The sequence below is a fragment of the Schistocerca nitens genome, chromosome 1, assembly GCF_023898315.1.
Source record: "Schistocerca nitens isolate TAMUIC-IGC-003100 chromosome 1, iqSchNite1.1, whole genome shotgun sequence".
NCBI classification, from domain to species: domain Eukaryota; kingdom Metazoa; phylum Arthropoda; class Insecta; order Orthoptera; family Acrididae; genus Schistocerca; species Schistocerca nitens.
In genome coordinates, this window is record NC_064614.1 from 1,131,009,694 (window position 1) to 1,131,034,823 (window position 25,130).

The 25,130-nt window shown below is 38.3% G+C and overlaps 1 protein-coding gene across 4 annotated transcripts in view; it reads left to right on the top strand.

Annotated features, from left to right (window-relative positions):
• LOC126199365 (huntingtin-interacting protein 1) overlaps window positions 1-7,577 on the top strand; it is a 550,791-nt gene extending 543,214 nt beyond the window's left edge. For 2 of the 4 annotated variants that reach the window (XR_007540158.1, XR_007540160.1), the window contains exons 22-23: window positions 3,727-4,006; window positions 6,686-7,576. Coding sequence is in view for 1 of the 4 variants with exons in the window: in XM_049936267.1 (XP_049792224.1) it covers window positions 6,686-6,688 (3 nt within the window). In the remaining 3 variants the exon portion in view is untranslated. Of the gene's footprint in view, window positions 1-3,726; window positions 4,007-6,685 lie in introns of all 4 variants that reach the window. The other 2 variants (XR_007540159.1, XM_049936267.1) reach the window with 2 other exon arrangements.
• The last annotated feature ends 17,553 nt before the right edge of the window (window positions 7,578-25,130 follow it).

Here is a 25,130-nt window from a genome sequence, read left to right on the forward strand (position 1 = left end):
TTCCATGGTCACATTTCTCAAATAGGAAGTAAGGTGAGGATGTGCTTGCACACCTGTCTATGAACAATAAAATTTTCCAGTCTGCTGCAGAGGTAGGAGACGAGATACTGGCAGAAGTAAAGCTGTGAGTACCGGACGTGAGTCGTGCTTCGGTAGCTCAGATGGTAGAGCACTTGCCGGCGAAAGGCAAAGGTCCCTAGTTCGAGTCTCGGTCGGGCACACAGTTTTAATCTGCCAGGAAGTTTCATATCAGCGCACACTCTGCTGCAGAGTGAAAATCTCATTCTGCTGCACCCATTTTTGCACCGACACTTCAAAACCAGCTTTCAAAAACTTTTGTCATAATCCAGGTGTAGTTTGTGGCAGATGACAGTGTTCTTAAAACAATGGGGCTTGGCAAATTACCCGATTTGGGGGGGGGGGGGGGGGGCGCTTCTCACTCTCATCACTTTACACGTTGTTTACTTTGTTTTCCTCTGTGGCAGTTCTCACCTTTGAATGCCATTGTGCGGTCAGGCATTACATTGTAAAACAAGCCCGTCTCATTTGCATTGAAAATGTTTTTAGGAGTATATTGGAATGTCAATTCTTTCAAATTGGTTTCCTTCCAATTTTGCACTGTCTTGGAATCGACACTTGTGCTTTCGCCACATATATTCTGACAACTGATGCCATGTCTTACCTTAACCTGATGAAACACTGAAATTTTCCACATCGAGTCGAATTGCAAATTCATTTGCTTTTTTACAAATCATTGGGCCACTAATAGGAATGCCTTCTGCACTATATTGCCTGAAACACTGCAACAATCTGTCTTCCATGTCTTCGTATCTTCCGCCCTTAATGTGTGTCCACTAACTAGCAGACATTCCAAACGCACATGCACTATCTTCAATTTCCTTTGTCTTTGCTGCTATAGAATTTAAAGTAGGCACAGCAACTCCTAATTCCTTGGCAATATCCACAAGCTTTTGATTACTGTTTTCCTTCACAACTTTCAAACTTTGTAGCTTTTCAGCGATATTAATGCTTTTCTTCTTTCTTCCACTCATGTTACCAGTTCTCAAAGTAATTAGAAATGCAGTAACACAGTACTATAGCTTGTACAGTATGAGGTGTGTTTCGGGATTCCCGAGTGACACGCAACAATTCTTGTCCAGTTGTGCTATAGTTCGGCACAAGTCGTGTCATTTCGGGAAAACAAATGAGTGCTACACCTACTACCACCCTCCCCTATGGCTATCACCACTGCCATAATAGTAAGCTTCGTATGTTATACTGTACTTTCCAGTACTGTACAGTCTCTGTATAACATCTGGTTTTTGTGATGACTCTAGTATTGCAGTTTATACTGTTGTTGCATATCTGTCAGTCTATAAAACAATCTCAAGTCTGTCACATTGAAAATTAATTGTTAGTTGGTTTCGGATATTTGCAACGAAGTGATTTTCTCGTTGACAACTGCGGTGCCATGTTAATAGATGGTGCTTAGGCCGGTATTATACTATCAAATTTTCTTTGACAATGATCTTTGATGCGACGCAAAAGGGGATCTTACAAATATTTCATCAAAGTTCCTTCATAATGACCGTCGATGACTTAATACTATTCTCTGCAGTTCAATTTTACTTACAGCATCGGCAGTGTAGTGTGATGATGTTGGCAGCAGCATCTTCATATTATGCAAATGTTTTGTTATGAAATGTTCATTTTATGAGTATAACTAATTTACTGAGTGGACAAGGGTACATACAAGAATCTGCCAACCATAGAGCAAGAACAGATTTAATTATTTACTTCATGGTGAAATGAATTCCCAGCAATGAATGGTCGTTACCAACATCAACATGCTACGCCACCAATGCCGTAAGTAAAGTTATATCTGGTCTGCAGTTGTGTGCACTGCAATTGCATTGTCATTGCAGTTGGAAGAGAAGCACTAGAAAAGGAAACATACTTCGGTAAAGCCATGGACTTCACGGCGATGGGAGCTGCAAATCGAAGACGTAAAGTCGCATGAAAATCCCTTTGAGAATGGACGAGAGTACATTTCAATATGTGCTCAAGAAAGTGCCTCCTCATATTATGAAGGTGAACACTCTCATAAATGCTACATCAGCAAAAGACAGACTTACCGTAATAATGCAATTTCTAGCTACTCTAGTTTACAGTACTGGTATAGCACTCTAATGCTGCAGTACACATTGACGAAAATAATACCGGAAATGTCTGAAGCTATTTATAATGCACTGAAGGAGGAATATGTGAAGGCAAATAAATTTAATACGTACTGCAGTCATGGAAAAATTTTTATTTCCACAGAAACTGTAGATTTTCTCCTTTATGTTCTTAGGAGTATATACTGGCCATACTTCATGGTTACAGTAGCATGTGCAATTTTTCTTTGTAGCTCTCACTTTTTATTCTGGTTTTGTATTTGGGATGTCGTAAGCTACATAGTGCTTCATCTGTCTCTAATATTTCTATCAGTTTCGTTATATATGCGACACACCATGTAAATTTGGGAGTCATATTGATAAACATTGTGTGTCAGACAGCTGCAGCGATACTAGCGCTCAAAGCCGGTTGATTTCTCCATGCAGTAAACATAAGACAAACGCTTCCTTTGATCCAATCTAAGGCGAGGTGCTAGATTTGATAAAAGACAATTTGACCAATGCCAACTCTGATAAAGTTCCTTATTACACTATCAAATTTTATTATAGTCTAATATCGGCCTTACCAATCCACTTCCTGGCAACCCACTCGGAACCACAGCATCATAACTTGTGCACACTGTGGATATTTTGCTGGGATATAAAAAAAAGTATAAGTGAAAAACATATAAATGAAGTTTTACAGTATTTAGGATACTTGACTCTGTATCATCAAGATAAGCATCTCAGAAAAAATAAAATGGTACCTACAAAACATGAAAAGATGCACAAATGAAATATAAAGTAATGGCACTTACCACACAGTTATATGGTTGTGAGAACTGTGTTCAAAGAGAACTATTGAAACAATGGAAATTAAATTCCTGAAAGTAATGGCTAGATGCAGCCTGAGACACAATATAAGAACTGCAAACATCAGACAGATATTAAAGAAATTTTAACTAGAACAAAAAAGATTAACTGTTTCAAGCACCTTTTACAAATGGAAGACAAAAGCACTGTGAAACACTCTTTCCTCTAAAAATTAACAGTTTGGAGAGGTGTTGGATGTTGGTGAAAGCAAGTGTTTGTTTCTCATGCACCCCTCCTTTCTTGTCAAAACTCTCAGTATTTTAAATGAGATATTCTTGTTGTACTTAGTATCCCTGTCTCTCTTCTCCTTTCCCAGTTATTACTTAAATGTAGCCTTCATTCTGGACCATCAAGCTAGCTAGCTTTACATGGATATGCTGGGAAATGTTTTTCTGTTGTTTCATGTTCACTACTTCTGAGAAAAGAATTTGATCAGGTATTTTAGAAATTGTGAACTCCATTTATTAAATGTTTTTCTGTCATCCATGTGTGTGTTTATGTGTTTAAAGTTTTATTGTTATTGTTGTGCCTATATTTTGTGTGGGAAGTTTGTAATTGTCTATTGTTGTCTGTGTTTTGTGTGAAGTTTTTTACTGTCTATTGCTATGCCTATATCGTGCGTGGAAAGATTGTTATTGTGTACTGTTGTGCCTGTAATTTCCTATTTACTACAGATTAAAATTATGTTCCTCTCTAGGCTGATGAGCAAGCACCCAGTACCCCTAAATAAGTAAATGAAGATGCAGTTTACATGTAAAAAGTAATTGTATATAATCTCTTGAGTCATAGTCACCTCATTAATATTAAACCATGAAGATGAAGTTTCGAGATAAAAGCCTTCACCATAAAAGAAAGGTATAGACTCAGGCAGTCATTGCCATAACAAGAAGTTCAGTTTACCTCTGCATCATAACACTGCCAAACTGCAGGCTGGTGACTTCACAAGGAGAATACTGTCCACATTTAATCTAAACCGGGTAATTTTATTTATTAATTGTAATCATAAGAGTGATATTTAAGTTAAAATATGTGACTCTATATGATACTTGTTCAGAAGTTTCTATAATTATAAATGATGTGGTGTTGTTGTTGTTGTTGTTGTGGTCTTCAGTCATGAGACTGGCTTGATGCAGCTCTCCATGCTACTCTACCCTGTACAAGCCTCATCATCTTCCAGTACCTACTGCAACCTACATCCTTCTGAATCTGCTTAGTGTATTCATCTCTTGGTCTCCCTCTACGATTTTTACCCTCCATGCTGCCTTCCAATACTAAACTGGTGATCCCTTGATGCCTCAGAACATGTCCTACCAAATGATGTGTATGTCGTCAAAAGTACAATAAAACAGGACCCTTCACATATGAGAGATGGAGATGATTAATTGTGTGCCCTAAATATACATAATGTTGTTAAAAAGTTTTTTCAGGACATACTAAAGATTATCACCATACTCGACCTATAACCCTACAGTACCATATTGGAACTGATATTTTATGTATCTCAGGCAGTGAATGTTATTTATGATATGTATTAACCTTGTTTGATTGATTAAGCTTTTATTTAAATTTGATTTTTTTTTTATGATAAACATAGTCCATGTTCTCAGTAACTGAAGCAAAGTTACCTTCATCCTTATTTGATTTATGAGTTTCTGTTATTAAAAATGAGAATGCTCAATATCTCTCACTGGAGACTAATACAGTTGCCTTATTGAGTGGCAAAATGTCCAATGAAGTACTCATACTGCGACTACTTAACTTAAAATTTTCGGTGATAATAGAAAATTACCATAAATGTAATACATGAAATCCCCATTTGTTTTCTTTTGTGGTTCTAGAAACCTTGCTAAAAAAAATTGCCGCCCATTTGTATTACAAACTTTTATTTCATTTATTCATAAAAAATAAAAAGGTAGTCCTGATGCACTAGTGTAGCATATACTATGAACGCTCAAATGTGTTTGGGTAATTTTTTTTCTCTCCTCAAACATTGCAACATGGAAGAGCAAAAATACTAACAGTGTGTTTTTTAATGCGTTTGTTTTATAAAACTGTAGAAGGATGATTGCAGAACACTGTCTTCATTGTATAAATGAAAAGACTAAGGTAGATTGGGGCTTCAAAATGTACATTCTGTAATGAAATACCAATCTAATAGATAGAGCCAACTTCAAGGGCAGTACAACACTCTTGGACTGTGTCAAGGGTATCGTGACTTCCAAGAAAATTAGGGACATCACAGTAACAAATGTACTGAAATAAAGGCAGGATGAGGTGGTTGGAACTGTGTTAAATACTGGGTGTTTTAAAGTCAATATTAGCGTTTTAAGGCTTTGTAGCATTTTTAATATTCAATTTACAGTTATATATAGTACATCAAATGAAAGAGCAACTTGAGAAAATTTCATTTCTAAAGTCCCAGTACCAAAGATGGCTACTAGTGAACAGAAGGCTTTTTTTGTTTTACAGTTAACAAGAACTGAATCTAACATCCTTATTTGGTATCATCAGTTTGAAGAGACTGGCTGTTGTTGCAAGGGAAAGACTATGGGATGACCAAGAGTGACTGAAGAATGTGTTGAACAAGTGAGAGAGTCTTTCACAATTAGCCCCAAGAAATGAGTTCAGAAGGCTAGTCGTGGATTAGCAGTTCCAATAGAGTTTGTGTGGAGATTTTTAAACTTTTAAGAAGGCACTTCCAACTCGGTCCTTATTATTTGCAGTTGTTAAAAGCTCTAAAGCATACAGACTATGTGCCAACTTCACAAACAAAATGTTGCTGCATGACAGTAAAGAGTCTCTGGTCATGGCATCGTCAGTGGTGGATCAACATTTCATCTAAGTAAAAATGTTAACACATGTAATACACGCATTTGTGGGTCAGCAGATCTCCACAAGATGACAGTTGCAATAAGACTCCCTTAAACTTCATATTTTTGCGCCATATCCCAGTAAAAAGTTTATGGGCCTTTCTTTATCGGTGAAGCAATTGTAAATGGTGTTTCTTATCTTCACGTGCTAGAACTATGGATCTTTCCTTAATTGGAAGTAGCTGAACCACCAGAACTTTATTTGGCAGCAAGATTGTGTGCTGCCTCATTGGTATAACTCAATATACAGTTGATTAAATGACATTGTACCCAACTGCTGGATTGGGCCCAAGGGGCCGGATGACAGAGCTTGTTTCGCATGGACTTCACTGTCACCCCATCTGAGCATTATCTCCAGACACACTAATCAAGGTGTGGGGAAGAACTTGTCTATCAACTCGATGTGTGCTGTGTGATGACAGGTGCTCACATTGAACACTTGTAGGGAAAACTGTTTGAGTTGATCTTTCATTTGATGTATTTTTTAAAATTGAGATTTAATGTAATGAATGCTAAAAGGCCTTAAATCCCCAATACTCATTTTGAAGCACCCAGTGCAATGAAAATTGTCAGGGTTGAGTGCAATTTCAATCTCTCACTTCATCTGATGTTCAAGCATTCACATTTGCTCATAGTGAAGATAAATTTTGTATGTTTGTATCTCAATCAGGAACAGTTTAGTAAAATACTTTTTATTGTTAACATGTATTTTGGCATTACATTGTACTGTTGTTTTGGAAATATTTTCATATTGAGTATGTTAATTGTTGCCTTGTTTTTCCACAGTAAACCATTACCAAGTATAACAGCATCATGAAAGAAGTGTTTCAACTGATGATGAAATCTTGAAGGGAAAAGATAGTTTTGACTGCAGACTGTGAAATGTGAAGACACAGCCTACAAATGAGGCTGACCTGTAGCTGCTGATGTAACTACATCTGAGCCTTTTCCATGTACCAATCTTTTCTATGTATTTTTATTTATATGTGATATCCACAGAGTATATAAGCGGTATTTAACACTTTTGATTAATGCCGTAAGCAATGATTGCAACTCATTTCATAAGAAGTTTTTGCCTTACATTAAGTTGGGAAAGAGACAAATGTAAATATTGTACGCATCATAAACATCATTAGAATGTGTGGAAGTTTGAATCATTGAACTCAGGGACTGAAGTGTCTTTAAAATATGAAACTGTTAATAATATTGTTTTCAATTTTCCCATGTAAGTCATCACACTGGTCTTTATTTATTGTTTTCTAATATGTATTAAAACATATCACCTCTCCATTGACAAATGATATATGCTAACAGTTCTTATTCAGCTGTACAGTAATAGTAAGAACTGCTGATCATACCAAAATATAGATCAACAGGCCCCTGAGCCATGTTGTTTGTGAAGTATTTTACTCTACCAAAATAACACCAAAATAAAATAAATGTAAGTCATAGAAAATTTTTGTCATTCAGTAATAAAGAAAATTTCCAAACATCAGAGGATGATCTGTTAAAAAGTAATAATGCGAGGCATTTGTAACATGTTCAGCATTTTAAATTATTTAATTACCTGTAATTTGTAAACAGTTGAAAGAACACATTAATTACAGTAATTGTTTACTCACAAATCTGTGGATTTGTTAATAACTCTGCCTACTGATGGTACTATGTATTATATGTAATGGCAGATGATTCTGGTTTGTAATAATACAATCATTTTTCATTTTTAATGCCGTTCTTGTCATTTCAATTATGTGTCTTTTGTTTTGTTCTGTCCTGCCTTCATTTTATCTGGCGTCATTGGACAACATCTTTATTGCTGTTGGTTTCCAGTTTTCACTCAGGAAGTAATTAATTGTCTGGTTATCACACATTATCATCATATTAAGTAGATCATTCTCTGTTGAAGAGTGAAATCAAACATAGACACAAGCAGAAGGTGACAAAAATTCTAGTACTGGCAGTTTATTATTATTAATAGAATAACATCTTTGGTTATAACAAACATTTAATCAGTCCATGACCAGTTTTGTGCTTAAAATTCCATCTACAAAACTGTGACATACAGGAGTGGGGGGAGGGGGGGGGGGGGAATATAACATATCTGGAAAAACCAGAACAACATACTAAGAAAACGAGGTGACTCACTTATTGTATCTGGTCATGTATAACAAACAGCCAGGCCAGTCTGTCTAAAGGCTCCAAGTCACTGCATCTTGGGTGAGTCTAGGAAAAAGAGCAATGCACTATGGATGCCAGCAAGGACTGAGCAGAAGATCGCACACAAAGGTCTCTAGCACAGAGCCAAGGTATGTAGAAAAAGGAGGTAGGCCATTTTGGCTCCTGGTGAACAAAAAAATTCTGGGACGTCCTTGCACACCTTTATGTCACTTTCAGGACTCTTGTGGCTGTGCGTTCGGTAGGACATGGAAGTTGTCGTGTGCATCCAAAGAAAAAACTTGTTTCATGTCAGTCATGAGCAAGGGTCACTGTAATTATGGTGTGGTTCAGTGCATTGATATTGCTTGAAATATGAGGAAAATTATTTGTCATGGTTTTCCCAGAGAAGAGAACTTGCTAGGTGAATGGATAGTACCATGCAAATGTGTGGACAAAGTGAATATTTAACTAAAATTGCAATTAATTTTCAGTCTGAAGATTACGAATGAGATTTGAGAAATGAAGTTCTAGGGTTACCTTCAAGAAGCTACTACCCACAGCTATACACATTGTAAACATTCCAAACTAGAATGAGAAAGAAATTACAGAAAGCAGAGATGTAAACAAAAAGATAAGTAGTCAGTACACGAATGACACTCAAGAGCTATAACTCAAAAATTAACTTAAAATAAATTAATTCACAGAGTTCATGAGGAAGACAGGACTACAAAAGTTGAAGAGTTCATGCTTTTTTCGTGCAGCACTGGATTCCTCTAAGACAATGAACAATTCACTATATTGTATAGGGAATAAATACAGTAAATTATGTTCTTCAGGTTTATTAGCTTTTGCCCCCAGATACTACAGCTTCAATTTTCATGGAACTAACAGATATTTTTTTTCGTATTCTCGAGGTGTAAGCAACTGAGCTCTTATACCTGTACATTTGATGTGCTACTCTAAGGCCTTAACAATAACAGTGTAAGTCACAGTTGCTGCATAACTCAGTTTATAGGATTTATGTTTGACATGCTGAAAGTTGAGTGTTCGAAACAGGTCGACTGTGAAATTTTATTGAAATAAGATACTGCAGTGATTTATGTATCTGATATTTCTCTCTCTTCGTTTTTTATTTGATTAATAATGAGAAATTAATGTAGTTGTATAGTACTTAGTAAATAATTCAAGGAATAATAAAAGTAAATGCATTCCTTAGAGATCTGGAAGTCGTGCACAACACAGCAAAGCAAGAAGTTTGCAAAAATGAGCTTTGGTGACTTTAGAAACTGTCTCACTGAGAATGCGAGGTGGGGGAGATGAGACCACAGCTAATAATGATCCTCTTCATGAGCTCAGTGAAATAGTGGAACTGAGGGCCAAGATTGAACTTTTAATAAAACTAAATGCACAGAAAGAAGCAGCACCAAAGAGATATGATGTAGCCTTTTGAAGTAAAATGAATGCTCTTTGCCATGTTTTTTTCATTAAAGTGGACAAAAAGCTCATCAGATGCAAAAGAAAAAAGCATATTACACAGAAGTGTGAGCAATGTGTTGTCAAAATGTCACTTCCGAAGTGGGCGAAGGAATTTAAATGCAGACAGAGTACTCTCAACGATTAAAGTTTGCATGAACAGTCGGTTGTGTAAACAGTGGAAGCAACCAGTTTATTATGACTTCGACAGAATTATGACTAGTATTTTGCTTCAGAATTCATTAAGACATTTGAGGAATTGGGAATAAATGTTGTATGTGACATGCTACACAGGTGGAAAAAATATGTGTTTGGAAGGAATTGTGTGTCAATAGAGAGAAAACATACGAGGGTAATCCCAAAAGTAAGGTCTCCTATTTTTTTATAAGTACGTAGATCTGTTTATTTCTACAAATGTTTATATCAGTTTACAGCTTGAACATTTAGCTGTTTTTCGACATAATCACCATTTCTGTCTGTACATTTTTGTAGATGCTGTGGCAGTTTTTGTATGCCCATGTCATACCAGCTCGCCGCCATGCTGTTCAGAAAGTTATGAACCTCTTTTTTTTTCACCTCGTCATCGGAGATGAATCGCTCTCCGGCCATATGTTAGGCCTTAGGGAACTTAGGGAACAGGTGGTAGTCACTGGGCACCAAGTCAGGACTATAGGGTGGGTGGGTAGTTGGGTGGATGATTATGTGCCACTGAAACTGTTGCAGGAGAGCAACGGTTTGCCGAGCAATGTGTGGGTGAGCGTTGTCATGGAGAATGTGCTCGCCTTTGCTCAACATTCCTCTTCTCAGGCTCTGAATTGCCCGTTTGAGTTTTTTCAGAGTCACACAGTACCTGTCAGCATTAATTGTGGTCCCAGTGAGCATAAAGTCGACCAACAATACCACTTTCCGATCCCAAAAAACAGTTGTCGTGAGTTTACTGGCAGACTGTGGTTCCGCAGCCTTGGTGAAGAAGGATGCCGCCACTGGCATGATTGTTGCTTGGTCTTAGGTGTAAAGTGGTATGCCCAGGTTTCGTCACCAGTGACAGTCGAGTCCAGAAAGTTGTCCTGTTCGGGTGCAAGGCGGTGAAGAAATGCACAGGAAGCATCAACTCGTTGCTGCATGTGGTCCTCAGTCAGCATGCGTGGCACCCATCTTGCCCACACCTTCCAGTAGTTCAATGTTTCCATTAAAATTCCGTGAGGGTGCTTCGGGAAACCTGAGGAACCAACGTGCAGAGATCATCGAGGGTGATCCACCGATTTTCACATGCTTTGCTCAACCTTCAACACTGTCTCCTCATCAAACGGCCTACCGCTCCTTTGTTCGTCATGAATTTTGGTGCGGCCAGCTGCAAACTATCAACACCACTTACGAACATTTTTGACATCCATGCATGACTCGCCATATACTTCCATCAATTGGTGATGGATTCTTTGTGTTCAAAAACCAAATAACTGCGCACAATTCGCACTTGGCGGTAACATCCAATGGGAGCTCCATTTTCAAAGTCCATCAAGCCAAGACTGAGCGCCTCAGCACGGCGTGCGCATGTTTACACACAGGGCGTGAAGCACTCTTCAGAACAGTGTGACCAACTGCCACACAAACAGAGTTCTGTACTTATAAAAAAAATAGGAGACTGTCCTTTTTGGATTACCCTCGTATTTCATAGATGCAGGTGACGATACTAGGAATAACATGGGTTTTCTGCAATGTACCATATCTGTTAGAGTATTGAGGAATCATTTCATTACACCACCTAATAGGTCTAAAATAACAGAGGCAACTATACAAGAACTTTTTTAAACAAAAAAAAGTGACCTAACAATCACATGAGGCATTACCTAAGCACACTTAAATGTAACTCGACGAATGCGTGCATATTTTCGTGATAAGCAGCTAAGCCTTGAAGTATGCCCTTAACAAAGACATTGAAAGTAATTTTATTGAACTTGTTAATGAAGTCTTGAAATCTAGAGTTCCAAAAGATGAATGTTCATGTGGATTTGGAATTAATCTCTTAATTCATGAGAATACACTAAACAGATTCATAGACGTTTGTTTGGCAATGCGAGTTGGTGATAGAGAAGATAGTTGCCTTTCCAGAAAGGTTTTATCAAGTCGATGAAATCTCTCTTTGATAGTTTCGAAAGCTAAAGCTGACAGTATGAAAGTCGGCTACATATTAACTTCCAGACTAAATTGAGACTACTTGGAATTTTTTTCTATGGTACAAGAATTTAAGGTAAGGAACAGGATGCGTCTCCTTATACTGACAGGTAATGCATGTGATAATTCTTTCTGTGGAGACACGCTGGTTGCTGAAGAATTAAATGCAGGCTCTTCCCATTGTGATGGTGACTCCTGTTTGGCACTCCAAGTTTCATTACCAGTGAGCTATGCATTGCTGATGAATTGCCAGTATGCGAAATCGCAGAAGCTGTGAATGACGAAGAAAATTTGTTAACAGATGTGGTAACAGCATGCGATGACACATAATCTCAGATGTCCTTTCAGATGCGGTGGCATTTAAGTGCCAAAACACTGATAAATTGTTAGGTTTTCCAGCATAAAAACGTGAAGTATTTTAAGAATAATTTGCTGCTATTCATGGAAATGAATTGTGAAAACAATAAACTGTAAAGTCTCTGTGCTCTGTTTTGAGGCAGAAGTTTTCTGAGGTTCATCACATAACTGTTGCTCTTTATGTAAGAACAAGGACATTAATAAGGATTAGGTATCTTAATCAAGAAGCAAAGTTGGAAGCCATGAAAAAAATGTACCATACAGAGGAAGCAGCTTTGGACTGTATCTTCTGTATCTTCATCTGGTAAAAAACAACAGAAATCTGGAACAGACTTCATTAAAACCTGCTTCTCATCAAACAAGTTAGTTAGTTCTCATCTTAATTATCATTTATTTGGTCATAATGTGTAATACAGATGGCATGGTGCACTTGCCGTGTAATCACACCGCTACACAGCCTCATGATGACATTGGGGGCTCTAGCCAGTAGCAAGCATTTCTGCCAGAATGCCCCTCCCCTCCCCTCCCCTCCCCTCCCCTCCCCTCCCGTCCCAGCACAGGCACAAGCTGAGTGCGAATTGAAGTAAACTGAAATCGGTATTAATGAAGATTGGTAAACCGAGACTGATTGGTCTGAGCACTTAAAATACTTCAGTTGACGAATTCATGACACTTCTCAAGCTATTGTTGAATCATAATTATTTTCAGTTTAATAATAGAGCTTACAGACAGTCTGAGGGGCTGGCTGTGGGCTCCCCATTAGTGAGTATAATTGCTAATATTTTTGTCAGCCATATTGATCATCAGTTCTTCTTGTTACATCCGAATCATTTGCATAACATAGTATGTTACCATTACTACTTCTTTTGTACAATGGTCTCAGTGAAAAAGTCTGGCAATTTCAACAAGATCTAAATGATTTTCATCCCAATGTACGATTTACACATGTACACAACTACTCCTTACTATATTTGGTTCTCCTTATTACTGTACAAGACAATAAAATTATGTATAGTATTTACAGAAAGGAAATGACTACAAATAGTACTATCCACAGTTTGTCCAATCACCTGCACAAGTATAAAATGGCTGCATTACAGGCTACGCTGGAGTGAGCCAATCGAGTACCATTCAGTACACAAGATTATGAAAAAGAACTTAGTTGTTCTGTGAAACAGTGGACACTTCCAGAATGAAATTTTCACTCTGCAGCAGATTGTGTGCTGATATAGAACTTCCTGGCAAATTAAAATTGTGTGCTGAACTCGGATTCAATCTTGGGACTTTTGCAGGCAAGTGCTCTACCAACTGAGTTACCCAAGTTCGACTCAACCTGTCCTCATAGCTCAGTCAGTAGAGCACTTGCTAATGAAAGGCAAAGGTCCTGTGTTTACCAATTTAGTTTTAATGACTTTATGTTGGACAAACAGGGCATATGTTCACTATTTGGTCCAAAGAATGCCAGTACATTAGTAATTCATGATCTGCATTAATTAATCACCTAAAATACCTGCCCAAGATGCAGTGACTTGGAGCCTTTGCACTGACTAGCCCGACCATTTGCTATGCATGACGAAGTACAATGAGTAACAATATTATGAAAAGGAAAGTTGCCACTCGCGATATAGCGGAGACGCTGAGTCGCAAATAGGCACAACAAAAAGACTCTCACAAATAGATAAAGCTTTCGATCAGTAAGGCCTTCATAAAAAATAAATAAATAAAACACACACACAAAACTGCAGTCTCAGGCAACTGAAACCACACTGCAAGCAGCAGTACTAGTGCATGATGGGATTGGCAACTGGGTGGGGGTAAGGAGACTGGGGTGGGGAGGGGATAGTATGGTAGGGGTGGTGGACAGTGTAGTGGAGCAGGTTAGTCGGAGTGCAGGGGAGGGGGATAGCGAAAAGGAAAGACGTAAAAAGACGGTGTGATCGTGGAATGACAGCTGTTTAGTGCTGGAGTGGGAACAGTCAAGGGGCTGGACGGTTGAGGCCAGGATGGTTACTGGGAAAATGTATTGCAGGGAAAGTTCCCACCTGCATAATTCAGAAAATCTGGTGTTGGTGGGAAGGATCCAAATGGTACAGGCTGTGAAGCACTCATTGAAATGAAGGATGTCATGTACAATGAGTGAGTCGCCTCATTTTATTAGTCTGTTCTTCTCATTTTTCAAGTTATATTTCCCTAACTTCTCTCCTTCTGTATGGTACAGTTTTTATATTCACATGAAGATGGGATGTTAACATCCCGAAACCACTTGTGGATTGAACAAATCATTATTACAGTTGAAATTATCCCTCTCAGATGCAGATGTCCTACAAATAAAATTTTGAGTTTCTTATAAGCCAAATGGCAGGGGAAAGAGTACATGAAACAAAGGATTTTTCAATCAAAGGATATGAAACAAAACTGAAGAATATTGAAATGGCACCAAAAGATTTTTAACACTAAAAATATAGAGAAATGAGTTAGTGTGTGTGTAAGATTGAGAACTCTCATTTGAGCAGATTTTTATGAACAAGTAATCAGAATGAGCAAGTTAAAGTAACAAAGTGAACTCATTACAAAAACAGAAATTTTTGTTTGGCATGTAATCTAGCTGTTATCTATAAAGGTATGCTGTTGGTAGCTGCACCTCCTTTGAAACTGGATGAAAAGTTGGTGGTGGTGATATGCTTTGAATAATATAGCCCACACCAGAAATTTGCAATTGAAATACTTTACTTGCACTTAGATGTTGCATGACCCACTGTTTATGGCCAGATCAAGAATCATCTACTTCAATTTTGCACAGATAATCCGAAAGCCACATAGTACACTTGCTTTATGCCCGATAATTGAAACTTGCTGGCAGATTAAGTGTGTGCCAGAAGAGACTCAAAACTCATGACCATTTCCATTTGCTGGCATGTGCATGCAGGAGATCTCCTATGAAGTTTAGAAGGTAGGAGACGACGTGCTGGCGGAAGTAAAGTTGTGAGTGTGGGTGTGAGTCTTGCGTGGGTAGCCTCGTTTAGTAGAATGCTTACCCCTGAAAGGCAAATGTCCCAAGTTTGAACCTGAGTCTGGCGAACAGGAAGTTTCATATCACTGCACACTCCATTGCAAAGTGAAAATTTCATTCTGATAATAGAGTGAAGTGATGTAACACTAACATAAGTATGCACAAAAGTTAATGTGTGGTGAACAGATATTTAAAACAGTCACAGAATTATATTGTTAAAACACTGTCTTTCGGCTTCAACATTCAAATACGAGGGCAGTTTTTTTTTTAAAACCTCCGATAGACTATTCAAAAGTTTTGTACACTTATCGTTACTTTTCAACATAATCACTGAAAAGATTGAGACATTTATCGAATTGGTGGGCAAGCTGTGCAATACCTTCTTCCTCTTCAAAAATTGTTGCCGCCAATGATGTCAAATGAGCAGTGACATGGTTTTGAAGATCTTTGTTGGTTTGAAAGTGCTGCCCTCCTATCCACATCTTCAGTTCAGGGAAAAGGTGAAAGTCGCTGCTGGGTGCCAGGTCAGGACTGTACAGCAGGTGATCAAAAATGTCCCATTGAAATTGTTCAAGGAGCTGTTGGGTTATGCCAGCAGTGTGTGGATGAGCATTGTCATGGATCAACACAATTCCTGAAGTCAGCAATCCTCTTTTTTTGTTTGGAATGGCTCTCTGCAAACATCATAAAATTTCACAATAAGCAGCTGCATTGATAGTGGTTCTGGGCTACATAAACTCCCCAAAACATGATTACATTTTTGAGAATTGAACAGCGGAAGGAGATTTGTTTCAATGTGAACTTTCAGATACATAAATAATTTCTATTGAATTTGCTTAAATATGTGGTCCTATTTCAGTAACAATTTTTTTTAGTAAGGCAGCTAATTGCTGTGAAACTAAATGAGTGCAAATATTGCTGGCGTATTTTTGTTATTAGCTGCATAAATGTTCTAGTCATGTATGTAGCTTTTTCATCTACTTTATCAGGAAGTTAGTAATTGGGTATGTGTTTACACACAAAAAATGGCAACGAAATCTGAAATTGTTGATGTTTTATAACTAGCACATTTTTTTGGCAAACTAAGCTGGTTCATTAACTCCTGACAACCAAAGGAATGTAATCCATAGATATTACAAAAATGGATGTGCGTATGTTCCAAATTTCCTCCTAAACCACTGGACCAATTTCAACCAAACTTCATACAAACATTCCTTACTGCAAGGCAACAATTGCAGTTCAGGAGATATGACGTCATAAAGACTGAGATAAATGCAAATGGCTGTAAGCAAAAACAATAGCCTCCTATAAAGCTATGAAGAGGTGTTGCCACAGAGACATTTACAAAATCGCATTGTAGTTCCTGGACATGTAACTAGAAATATTGCTTATAATAAAGTTCTGAGTTAAACAAACATTACAGAGAATTTGTACTTTGCATACTGTATTCCTTAATTTGGATACTGTTCATACACATCTGTACATTATGCATATTTTTTTGTACAATTGTTTCATAATTTTAAAGGTATTTTCACAAATATATGGAAATGAAATTTTTTCCATGTTACACTACAAATACATTTCATTTTTAGTTTTCATTTGCCAAAATGAATACCCGGCATTGCTGGGTTTGTCAGCTAGTAGGTAATAAATTTAAGTTTGAAAAGCCCTGCGTCAACATCTGAGATTTTTATGTACAGTGGACACATTGTATGCATGATAGTATTGAAGATGTCAAAATTAATAATTGTTGTTGTTATTTTGAGGTTAAGTTAAACTTAACAGGTGGAACGAATCCACCTGCTTTGTCACATGTGGAAATGAGAATACTAGTAAACCTGATGAAGTGCCCATGGTGTTAGTGTGCCTCACATTTATGGCTTTCCTTTATCCATTGTCAGATAGCTCATATGTTGGCTAGATGCAGGCCTAGCAAACTTCGTAACGTCAGCTGCAGTTTATGCAGTGCTCCTAGTACCGTATGCATTTTTAACACTAAGGTGCCATATTAAAATGCTGTGTGTTTTCAGATTGTTATAGTTTAACCTTTAGTATTTATGGGAAATATGAGGGTAAGTCAATTACTATCTGCAAAATAGTTTTTAAATTTTATTGTAATCAAATAGGAAACACAAGAACATCATTTTTCGACATAATCTAGGTCCATCGTTGTACAAGCTTCCTGATGACCTCATAAAAGAAGGTTCTTGGTTGAGCTGCGAATCGGGAATGCACCGCTTCTTTCACTGCTTCGTCCAAGGCAAATCGACAGCCCCTTAATGCCTGATTGAGTGGACCAAACAAGTGATAATCAGAAGGGCAAGGTCGGGGCTATGTGGAGGATGATCCAGTACTTCAAATTGGAGTGTTTCAGCAGTGTGGGCAGCAGTATGTGGACAGACTTTGTCATGCAACAACACATCTTTTGACAGCAATCCTTGGCGTTTGCTTCCAATTGCAGGCTTTAGCTTGGCAGTAAACTGTAACATACACTGTTTATTGTTGTGGCCCTTTCCCCATAATGTTCCAATACTGGACCTTGTGCATCCCTAAAAACCGTAAGCATCAGTTTTCCTGCGAACGGTTGGGTCTTGAGCTTTTTCTTGCACGGCAAATTTGGATGTTTCCATTCTATGAACCTGTGTAAGAAGTTGTCCCCTTTGTTACCATTGCGATCCAAATGTTTTTTGCAGATGTCCAAGCGAGTTTGTTTATGCAACCGTGCAAGTTGTTTTGGAACCCATCTTGCACAAACTTTATGAAACCCAAGTCTGTTGTGGATGATTTCGTAGGCAGAACCATGACTAATTTGCAGATGATGTGCCACTTCATCAATAGTTAATAGTCTGTCTAAGATAATCATTTCATGCTAGTGTTCAATGGTTTCTTCATTTGTGGTGGTAAACGGTCATCTGGCTCCTTCATCGTTCATAACACTTGTGTGACCGTTTCGGAATTTTTCAATCCATTCGTAGACACTCTGTTGTGGCAAAACACTGTTCCCATACTGTGCCGAAAGTCTTCAATGAATTTCGGACCCTGATATGCCTTTTGACCACAAAAAACGGATCACTGAACGTTGCTCTTCTTTGGTGCAAATAGACAGCAGAGCAGCCATGATTAACAGCGCAGCAGCAATAACAGAACTAACGTCTAGCAGCTTGAAAATTGCAAAGATATAACAACAAATAAACAAAACATGTGTCATCAACGTAAAATGACAGCACTACCAAAATAAACAAAATTATAACTAAATTGCAGATAATAATTGACTTATCCTTGTATATTTTATACAACTGTGGTAAACAAACCTGTAGCCTATAAATATGAGGCTACTACATTAATTTAGAGGAAGTGAGCTAGGTTATTCATAATATGATATAAGACAACAAAACAAATGAAAGAGGAGTGGCAGAGCATTTGGGTTGGCACAGACATAGTGAAGGAGCTTCTTCAAATAATGTTACAAAGTAACTGGATTAGATACTGTGCAGATGATATGGAATATAATGTGAAGTACTCCTGCATTAGAACTGAAGTAAGTAGAAATGAATAGGCAGCTCCATGGGAGGGTGGTCTATACCATGGGTCCAGTACATTAAAATGAAGTGGCGTGCTTCTCTATAGTGAATTTTAGGGAACACTTACACTGATAAATAAATGAGTACTGTTCAGTGTCTACCCACAGAAAGGTATTAATATGCTATTTGTAAAACTAATGAAAGGCTCTTGTGTGACAATTGGTCATGTGAACAAAGAGGTTTCAGAACTCATTAAGATATAGTAATGTACCTGGCTCATGATGTACAGAGATGATTTATCAGGATATATGTATATACATCAAGAAACGTTTGAGATTTCTATGCATATGGTTATAAGTAAATGTAAAGTAAACTGACAAATCCTCTAATTGCCAAATAATTAGGTAAATATACTGAATCATCTAAAACGTATTATGATGACTGCAAGGCACCAAACACTGGATGCATCCAATGGATTTGTATCAAATATAAATTTACTGTTGTAATATAATTTACATGAAAAGTCTACAAGAAGTATCCCCAATGATGTAACACGAGATGGTATGTGTAATTATAAAAGAATAATATGATGAAAATACTTACATGTTTAGAAATGGTACATAACATCTTTGGCGTTAGTGGGGGATCTGTAGTGTAACACGATGTTCATTAGAATATCATATTCCTTTATGGTTTCTTACAGAAGTCAAAGGTGGTTGTGTTGTGTGTTACCTTGGTGTTGCGTAAATGAGTGGAAAAATGTCCACTTGGCATACCCTCAAATATGTGTGTGTGGATGTTACAGACAATATGTGAACACGCAGTGGCTAGAACCCACAACAAGATATGAAAAAGGTCATTGGCTGTGGGTGACAACTGGTACTTTGATGGTACCTATGAAACATGCCGTGAATTCCTCAGAGCAAGAGGGTCATCAATATTGTCAAGGGCCAGAACAAATGAAGACTGTCATTGAACTTATTTACTCTCATAGTAGACGTTGCCTGAAATGCTTTGATGTATATTGAATTATGTAATTGTCATTACTAAGAACATTATCCCCCCATGAACCATGGACCTTGCCGTTGGTGGGGAGGCTTGCGTGCCTCAGCGATACAGATGGCCGTACCGTAGGTGCAACCACAATGGAGGGAGGGGTATCTGTTGAGAGGCCAGACAAACATGTGGTTCCTGAAGAGGGGCAGCAGCCTTTTCAGTAGTTGCAGGGGCAACAGTCTGGATGATTGACTGATCTGGCCTTGTAACATTAACCAAAACGGCCTTGCTGTGCTGGTACTGCGAACGGCTGAAAGCAAGGGGAAACTACAGCCGTAATTTTTCCCGAGGACATGGCAGCTTTACTGTATGATTAAATGATGATGGCGTCCTCTTGGGTAAAATATTCCGGAGGTAAAATAGTCCCCCATTCGGATCTCCGGGCGGGGACTACTCAAGAGGACGTCGTTATCAGGAGAAAGAAAACTGGCGTTCTACGGATTGGAGTGTGGAATGTCAGATCCCTTAATCGGGCAGGTAGGTTAGAAAATTTAAAAAGGGAAATGGATAGGTTAAAGTTAGATATAGTGGGAATTAGTGAAGTTCGGTGGCAGGAGGAACAAGACTTTTGGTCAGGTGATTACAGGGTTATAAATACAAAATCAAATAGGGGTAATGCAGGAGTAGGTTTAATAATGAATAAAAAAATAGGAGTGCGGGTTAGCTACTACAAACAGCATAGTGAACGCATTATTGTGGCCAAGATAGACACAAAGCCCATGCCTACTACAGTAGTACAAGTTTATATGCCAACTAGCTCTGCAGATGATGAAGAAATTGATGAAATGTATGACGAGATAAAAGAAATTATTCAGGTAGTGAAGGGAGATGAAAATTTAATAGTCATGGGTGACTGGAATTCGTCAGTAGGAAAAGGGAGAGAAGGAAACATAGTAGGTGAATATGGATTGGGGGGAAGAAATGAAAGAGGAAGCCGCCTTGTAGAATTTTGCACAGAGCATAACCTAATCATAGCTAACACTTGGTTCAAGAATCATAAAAGAAGGTTGTATACCTGGAAGAATCCTGGAGATACTAAAAGGTATCAGATAGATTATATAATGGTAAGACAGAGATTTAGGAACCAGGTTTTAAATTGTAAGACATTTCCAGGGGCAGATGTGGATTCTGACCACAATCTATTGGTTATGATCTGCAGATTGAAACTGAAGAAACTGCAAAAAGGTGGGAATTTAAGAATATGGGACCTGGATAAACTGAAAGAACGAGAGGTTGTAGAGAGTTTCAGGGAGAGCATAAGGGAACAATTGACAGGAATGGGGGAAAGAAATACAGTAGAAGAAGAATGGGTAGCTCTGAGGGATCAAGTAGTGAAGGCAGCAGACGATCAAGTAGGTAAAAAGACGAGAGATAATAGAAATCCTTGGGTAACAGAAGAAATATTGAATTTAATTGATGAAAGGAGAAAATATAAAAATGCAGTAAATGAAGCAGGCAAAAAGGAATACAAACGTCTCAAAAATGAAATCGACAGGAAGTGCAAAATGGCTAAGCAGGGATGGCTGGAGGACAAATGTAAGGATGTAGAGGCTTATCTCACTAGGGGTAAGATAGATACTGCCTACAGGAAAATTAAAGAGACCTTTGGAGAGAAGAGAACCACATGTATGAATATCAAGAGCTCAGATGGCAACCCAGTTCTAAGCAAAGAAGGGAAGGCAGAAAGGTGGAAGGAGTATATAGAGGGTTTATACAAGGGCGAAGTACTTGAGGACAATATTATGGAAATGGAAGAGGATGTAGATGAAGATGAAATGGGAGATAAGATACTGCGTGAAGAGTTTGACAGAGCACTGAAAGACCTGAGTCGAAACAAGGCCCCGGGAGTAGACAACATTCCATTAGAACTACTGATGGCCTTGGGAGAGCCAGTCATTACAAAACTCTACCATCTGGTGAGCAAGATGTATGAGACAGGCGAAATACCCTCAGACTTCAAGAAGAATATAATAATTCCAATCCCAAAGAAAGCAGGTGTTGACAGATGTGAAAATTACCGAACTATCAGTTTAATTAGTCACAGCTGCAAAATAGTAATGCGAATTCTTTACAGACGAATGGAAAAACTGGTAGAAGCGGACCTCGTGGAAGATCAATTTGGATTCCGTAGAAATGTTGGAACACGTGAGGCAATACTAACCTTACGACTTATCTTAGAAGAAAGATTAAGAAAAGGCAAACCTACGTTTCTAGCATTTGTAGACTTAGAGAAAGCTTTTGACAAAGTTAACTGGAATACCCTCTTTCAAATTCTGAAGGTGGCAGGGGTAAAATATAGGGAGCGAAAGGCTATTTACAATTTGTACAGAAACCAGATGGCAGTTGTAAGAGTCGAGGGGCATGAAATGGAAGCAGTGGTTGGGAAAGGAGTGAGACAGGGTTGTAGCCTCTCCCCGATGTTATTCAATCTGTATATTGAGCAAGCAGTAAAGGAAACAAAAGAAAAATTCGGAGTAGGCATTAAAATTCATGGAGAAGAAGTAAAAACTTTGAGGTTCGCCGATGACATTGTAATTCTGTCAGAGACAGCAAAGGACTTGGAAGAGCAGTTGAATGGAATGGACAGTGTCTTGAAAGGAGGATATAAGATGAACATCAACAAAAGCAAAACGAGGATAATGGAATGTAGTCAAATTAAATCGGGTGATGCTGAGGAAATTAGATTAGGAAATGAGACACTTAAAGTAGTGAAGGAGTTTTGCTATTTAGGGAGTAAAATAACTGACGATGGTCGAAGTAGAGAGGATATAAAATGTAGACTGGCAAGGAAATCGTTTCTGAAGAAGAGAAATTTGTTAACATCGAGTATAGATTTAAGTGTCAGGAAGTCGTTTCTGAAAGTATTTGTATGGAGTGTAGCCATGTATGGAAGTGAAACATGGACGATAACTAGTGTGGACAAGAAGAGAATAGAAGCTTTCGAAATGTGGTGCTACAGAAGAATGCTGAAGATAAGGTGAGTAGATCATGTAACTAATGAGGAGGTATTGAATAGGATTGGGGAGAAGAGAAGTTTGTGGCACAACTTGACTAGAAGAAGGGATCGGTTGGTAGGACACGTTTTGAGGCATCAAGGGATCACAAATGTAGCATTGGAGGGCAGCATGGAGGGTAAAAATCGTAGAGGGAGACCAAGAGATGAATACACTAAGCAGATTCAGAAGGATGTAGGTTGCAGTAGGTACTGGGAGATGAAGAAGCTTACACAGGATAGAGTAGCATGGAGAGCTGCATCAAACCAGTCTCAGGACTGAAGACCACAACATCAACAACAAGAACATTATTGTAAACTGGATCTGTTGTTTGTTTGACTTGGGTTGTCCAACTATAGAAGAACCATTGAAGAAAGGAGTAAACTGATTATTTCAGTAGTGCTAAGTGGTGAAAAGTTTTCTTTAAGCACCACCCTGCTGGAAGAAGGAGTTTGACAAAATATAGTTCATACACAGTTGTGGTACAGAATAGCTGGACCACAAGAACTTCTAGAATGGCGACCAGAATTATTTACAAGAATTAGCAAAAAGATAACACTGACTGAGTGACAGATTCAACATGGATGAGACACACACATGCAGCTACCCAGAGCGTATGTTTGACCCCAACTGTAAGTGAAAAACTGTACCCCTCCAGAACCTACTGTGCACCAAGTACTAATAGAATGGTCTACTAATAGAAGTAAGAATAGTTAAATAATTAATGTAATCAATTACCTGTTAATTAAGGAAGAGTTTATCAGCTTGTGATTTTTAGTATGGCTGTGAGCAGTATGTGAAAAATGATTGTGCTACTGGGTAAATGTTAAGCTAGATGAGATATGCAGTTTTAAGAATATGAGTTCTGTGGACTGAATTTCGAAAGCAAGGTTCTAGAATTAGGAGCATAGTTGAGGAAACATGTGGTTCAAACTAGATATAATGAGTGAGGAATCAGGAACATTGCATAGAATCTATTCTGTGTGTGTATGTCAAGACTGTTTGAGAGGCACATTAGTGAAATCTATGGCAGATTTCATAAGAGCTGGGGGAATGGTGCACAGCTGACTAGAATACTTGGTGCAGCCAGAAAAATTTCAAAGATCTTCCTCTACAGCAACAGAGGCAGAGCAGAATGGGTCAACAGCCAGGAAGAATTTCAGCCAAAGAACCACTGCTAGTGCTGCAGCAAACATGGAAGCTATTGCAACACTCGGAATGAGCTGAGCATCTGAGCCAGCAATGCAGTGCAATGACATCATACTGACAGAAGGATATTGTCATAGTGGTGACTGCACAAATTTTTGCAGGAAAGCTTAAGTCAGATGCAAGAGTAATTATTCATTATACTGACACAGTGAAAAGAGTGTTCTGAAGTGACTAAGAGAGTTGAGCAAATGAGAAAAGCAGAAGGCAAATGATGCTATTTGCACCTCATCGTAACAGAGTACACGAGGTTGTACTGCATAAATACTACTTCTGTTCTGATGGGAGTTCTATTCAGTTTGCAGCTGTTCTGTCAATAGGGAAGTACTATGTCAACTGATCATCTGCTTTGCTGGTCACCTTCGACATTCTGTGGAGCAGCAAGTCCTGTATGGAAGGACTTAGCCACTGTGAGCCACAGTGTGGACTACCGAGTCATGGCTGACTGGGAACTGCGGCTGTCACCATCTGGCAGGCTTTCTGGACACCTAGCTAGTAGGACCTGGGAGCAGATCATCATCTGTCATGATGTTGGTATGCCACTGTTGGCACTTTGTCTCCATTTCTGTGGCAGGTTACACTGAGGTGACAAAAGTCAAGGGGTGCCTCCTAATACAATGTCAGACCTCCTTTTGCCAAGTGTAATGCAGCAGCTTGACATGGCATGGACTCAACACATTGGTCCCCTGCGGAAATATTGAGCCATGCTGCCTCTATAGCCATTCACAATTTTAAAATGGTTGCCAGTGCAGGATTTTTTTGTATGAACTGACCTCTCGGTTATGTCCCATAAATGTTCAGTGTTATTCACGGTGGGAAATCTGGGTGGCAAAATCGTTTGCTGGAATTTTCCAGAATGTTCTTCAAACCAGTCACGAACAATGACTGGTGACTGAACTGGATGGTAGACACCCTAAAGCAGCTTAGTATGCTGCTGAGTGGTGGCGTTTGGCCAGAAGGCAAGAAAGCAGCATTCACAGTTGAAAATATGGATAATCCTTTATTTAAATAAAAGTCAGCAGCCTTACATCAATAAAATAGCTTTTAAAGACAATAAGTAATTAAACAATTTGTCAGATATTAACAAGGAAATGAGATTAGGAATTCATGTCAGCAAAAGATCTTTTAAACAATTAAGAAACTAAGCAATCTGTGAAACATTAAGAGGTATTGGAGGTCAGCCAAACTGCATTTTAATAATCAAAATATTAACATATACAAAAATTTTAATTGGCTTTTAAATATAAAATCTTAAATGACTGCAGCATACTTGATAACAATTGCAG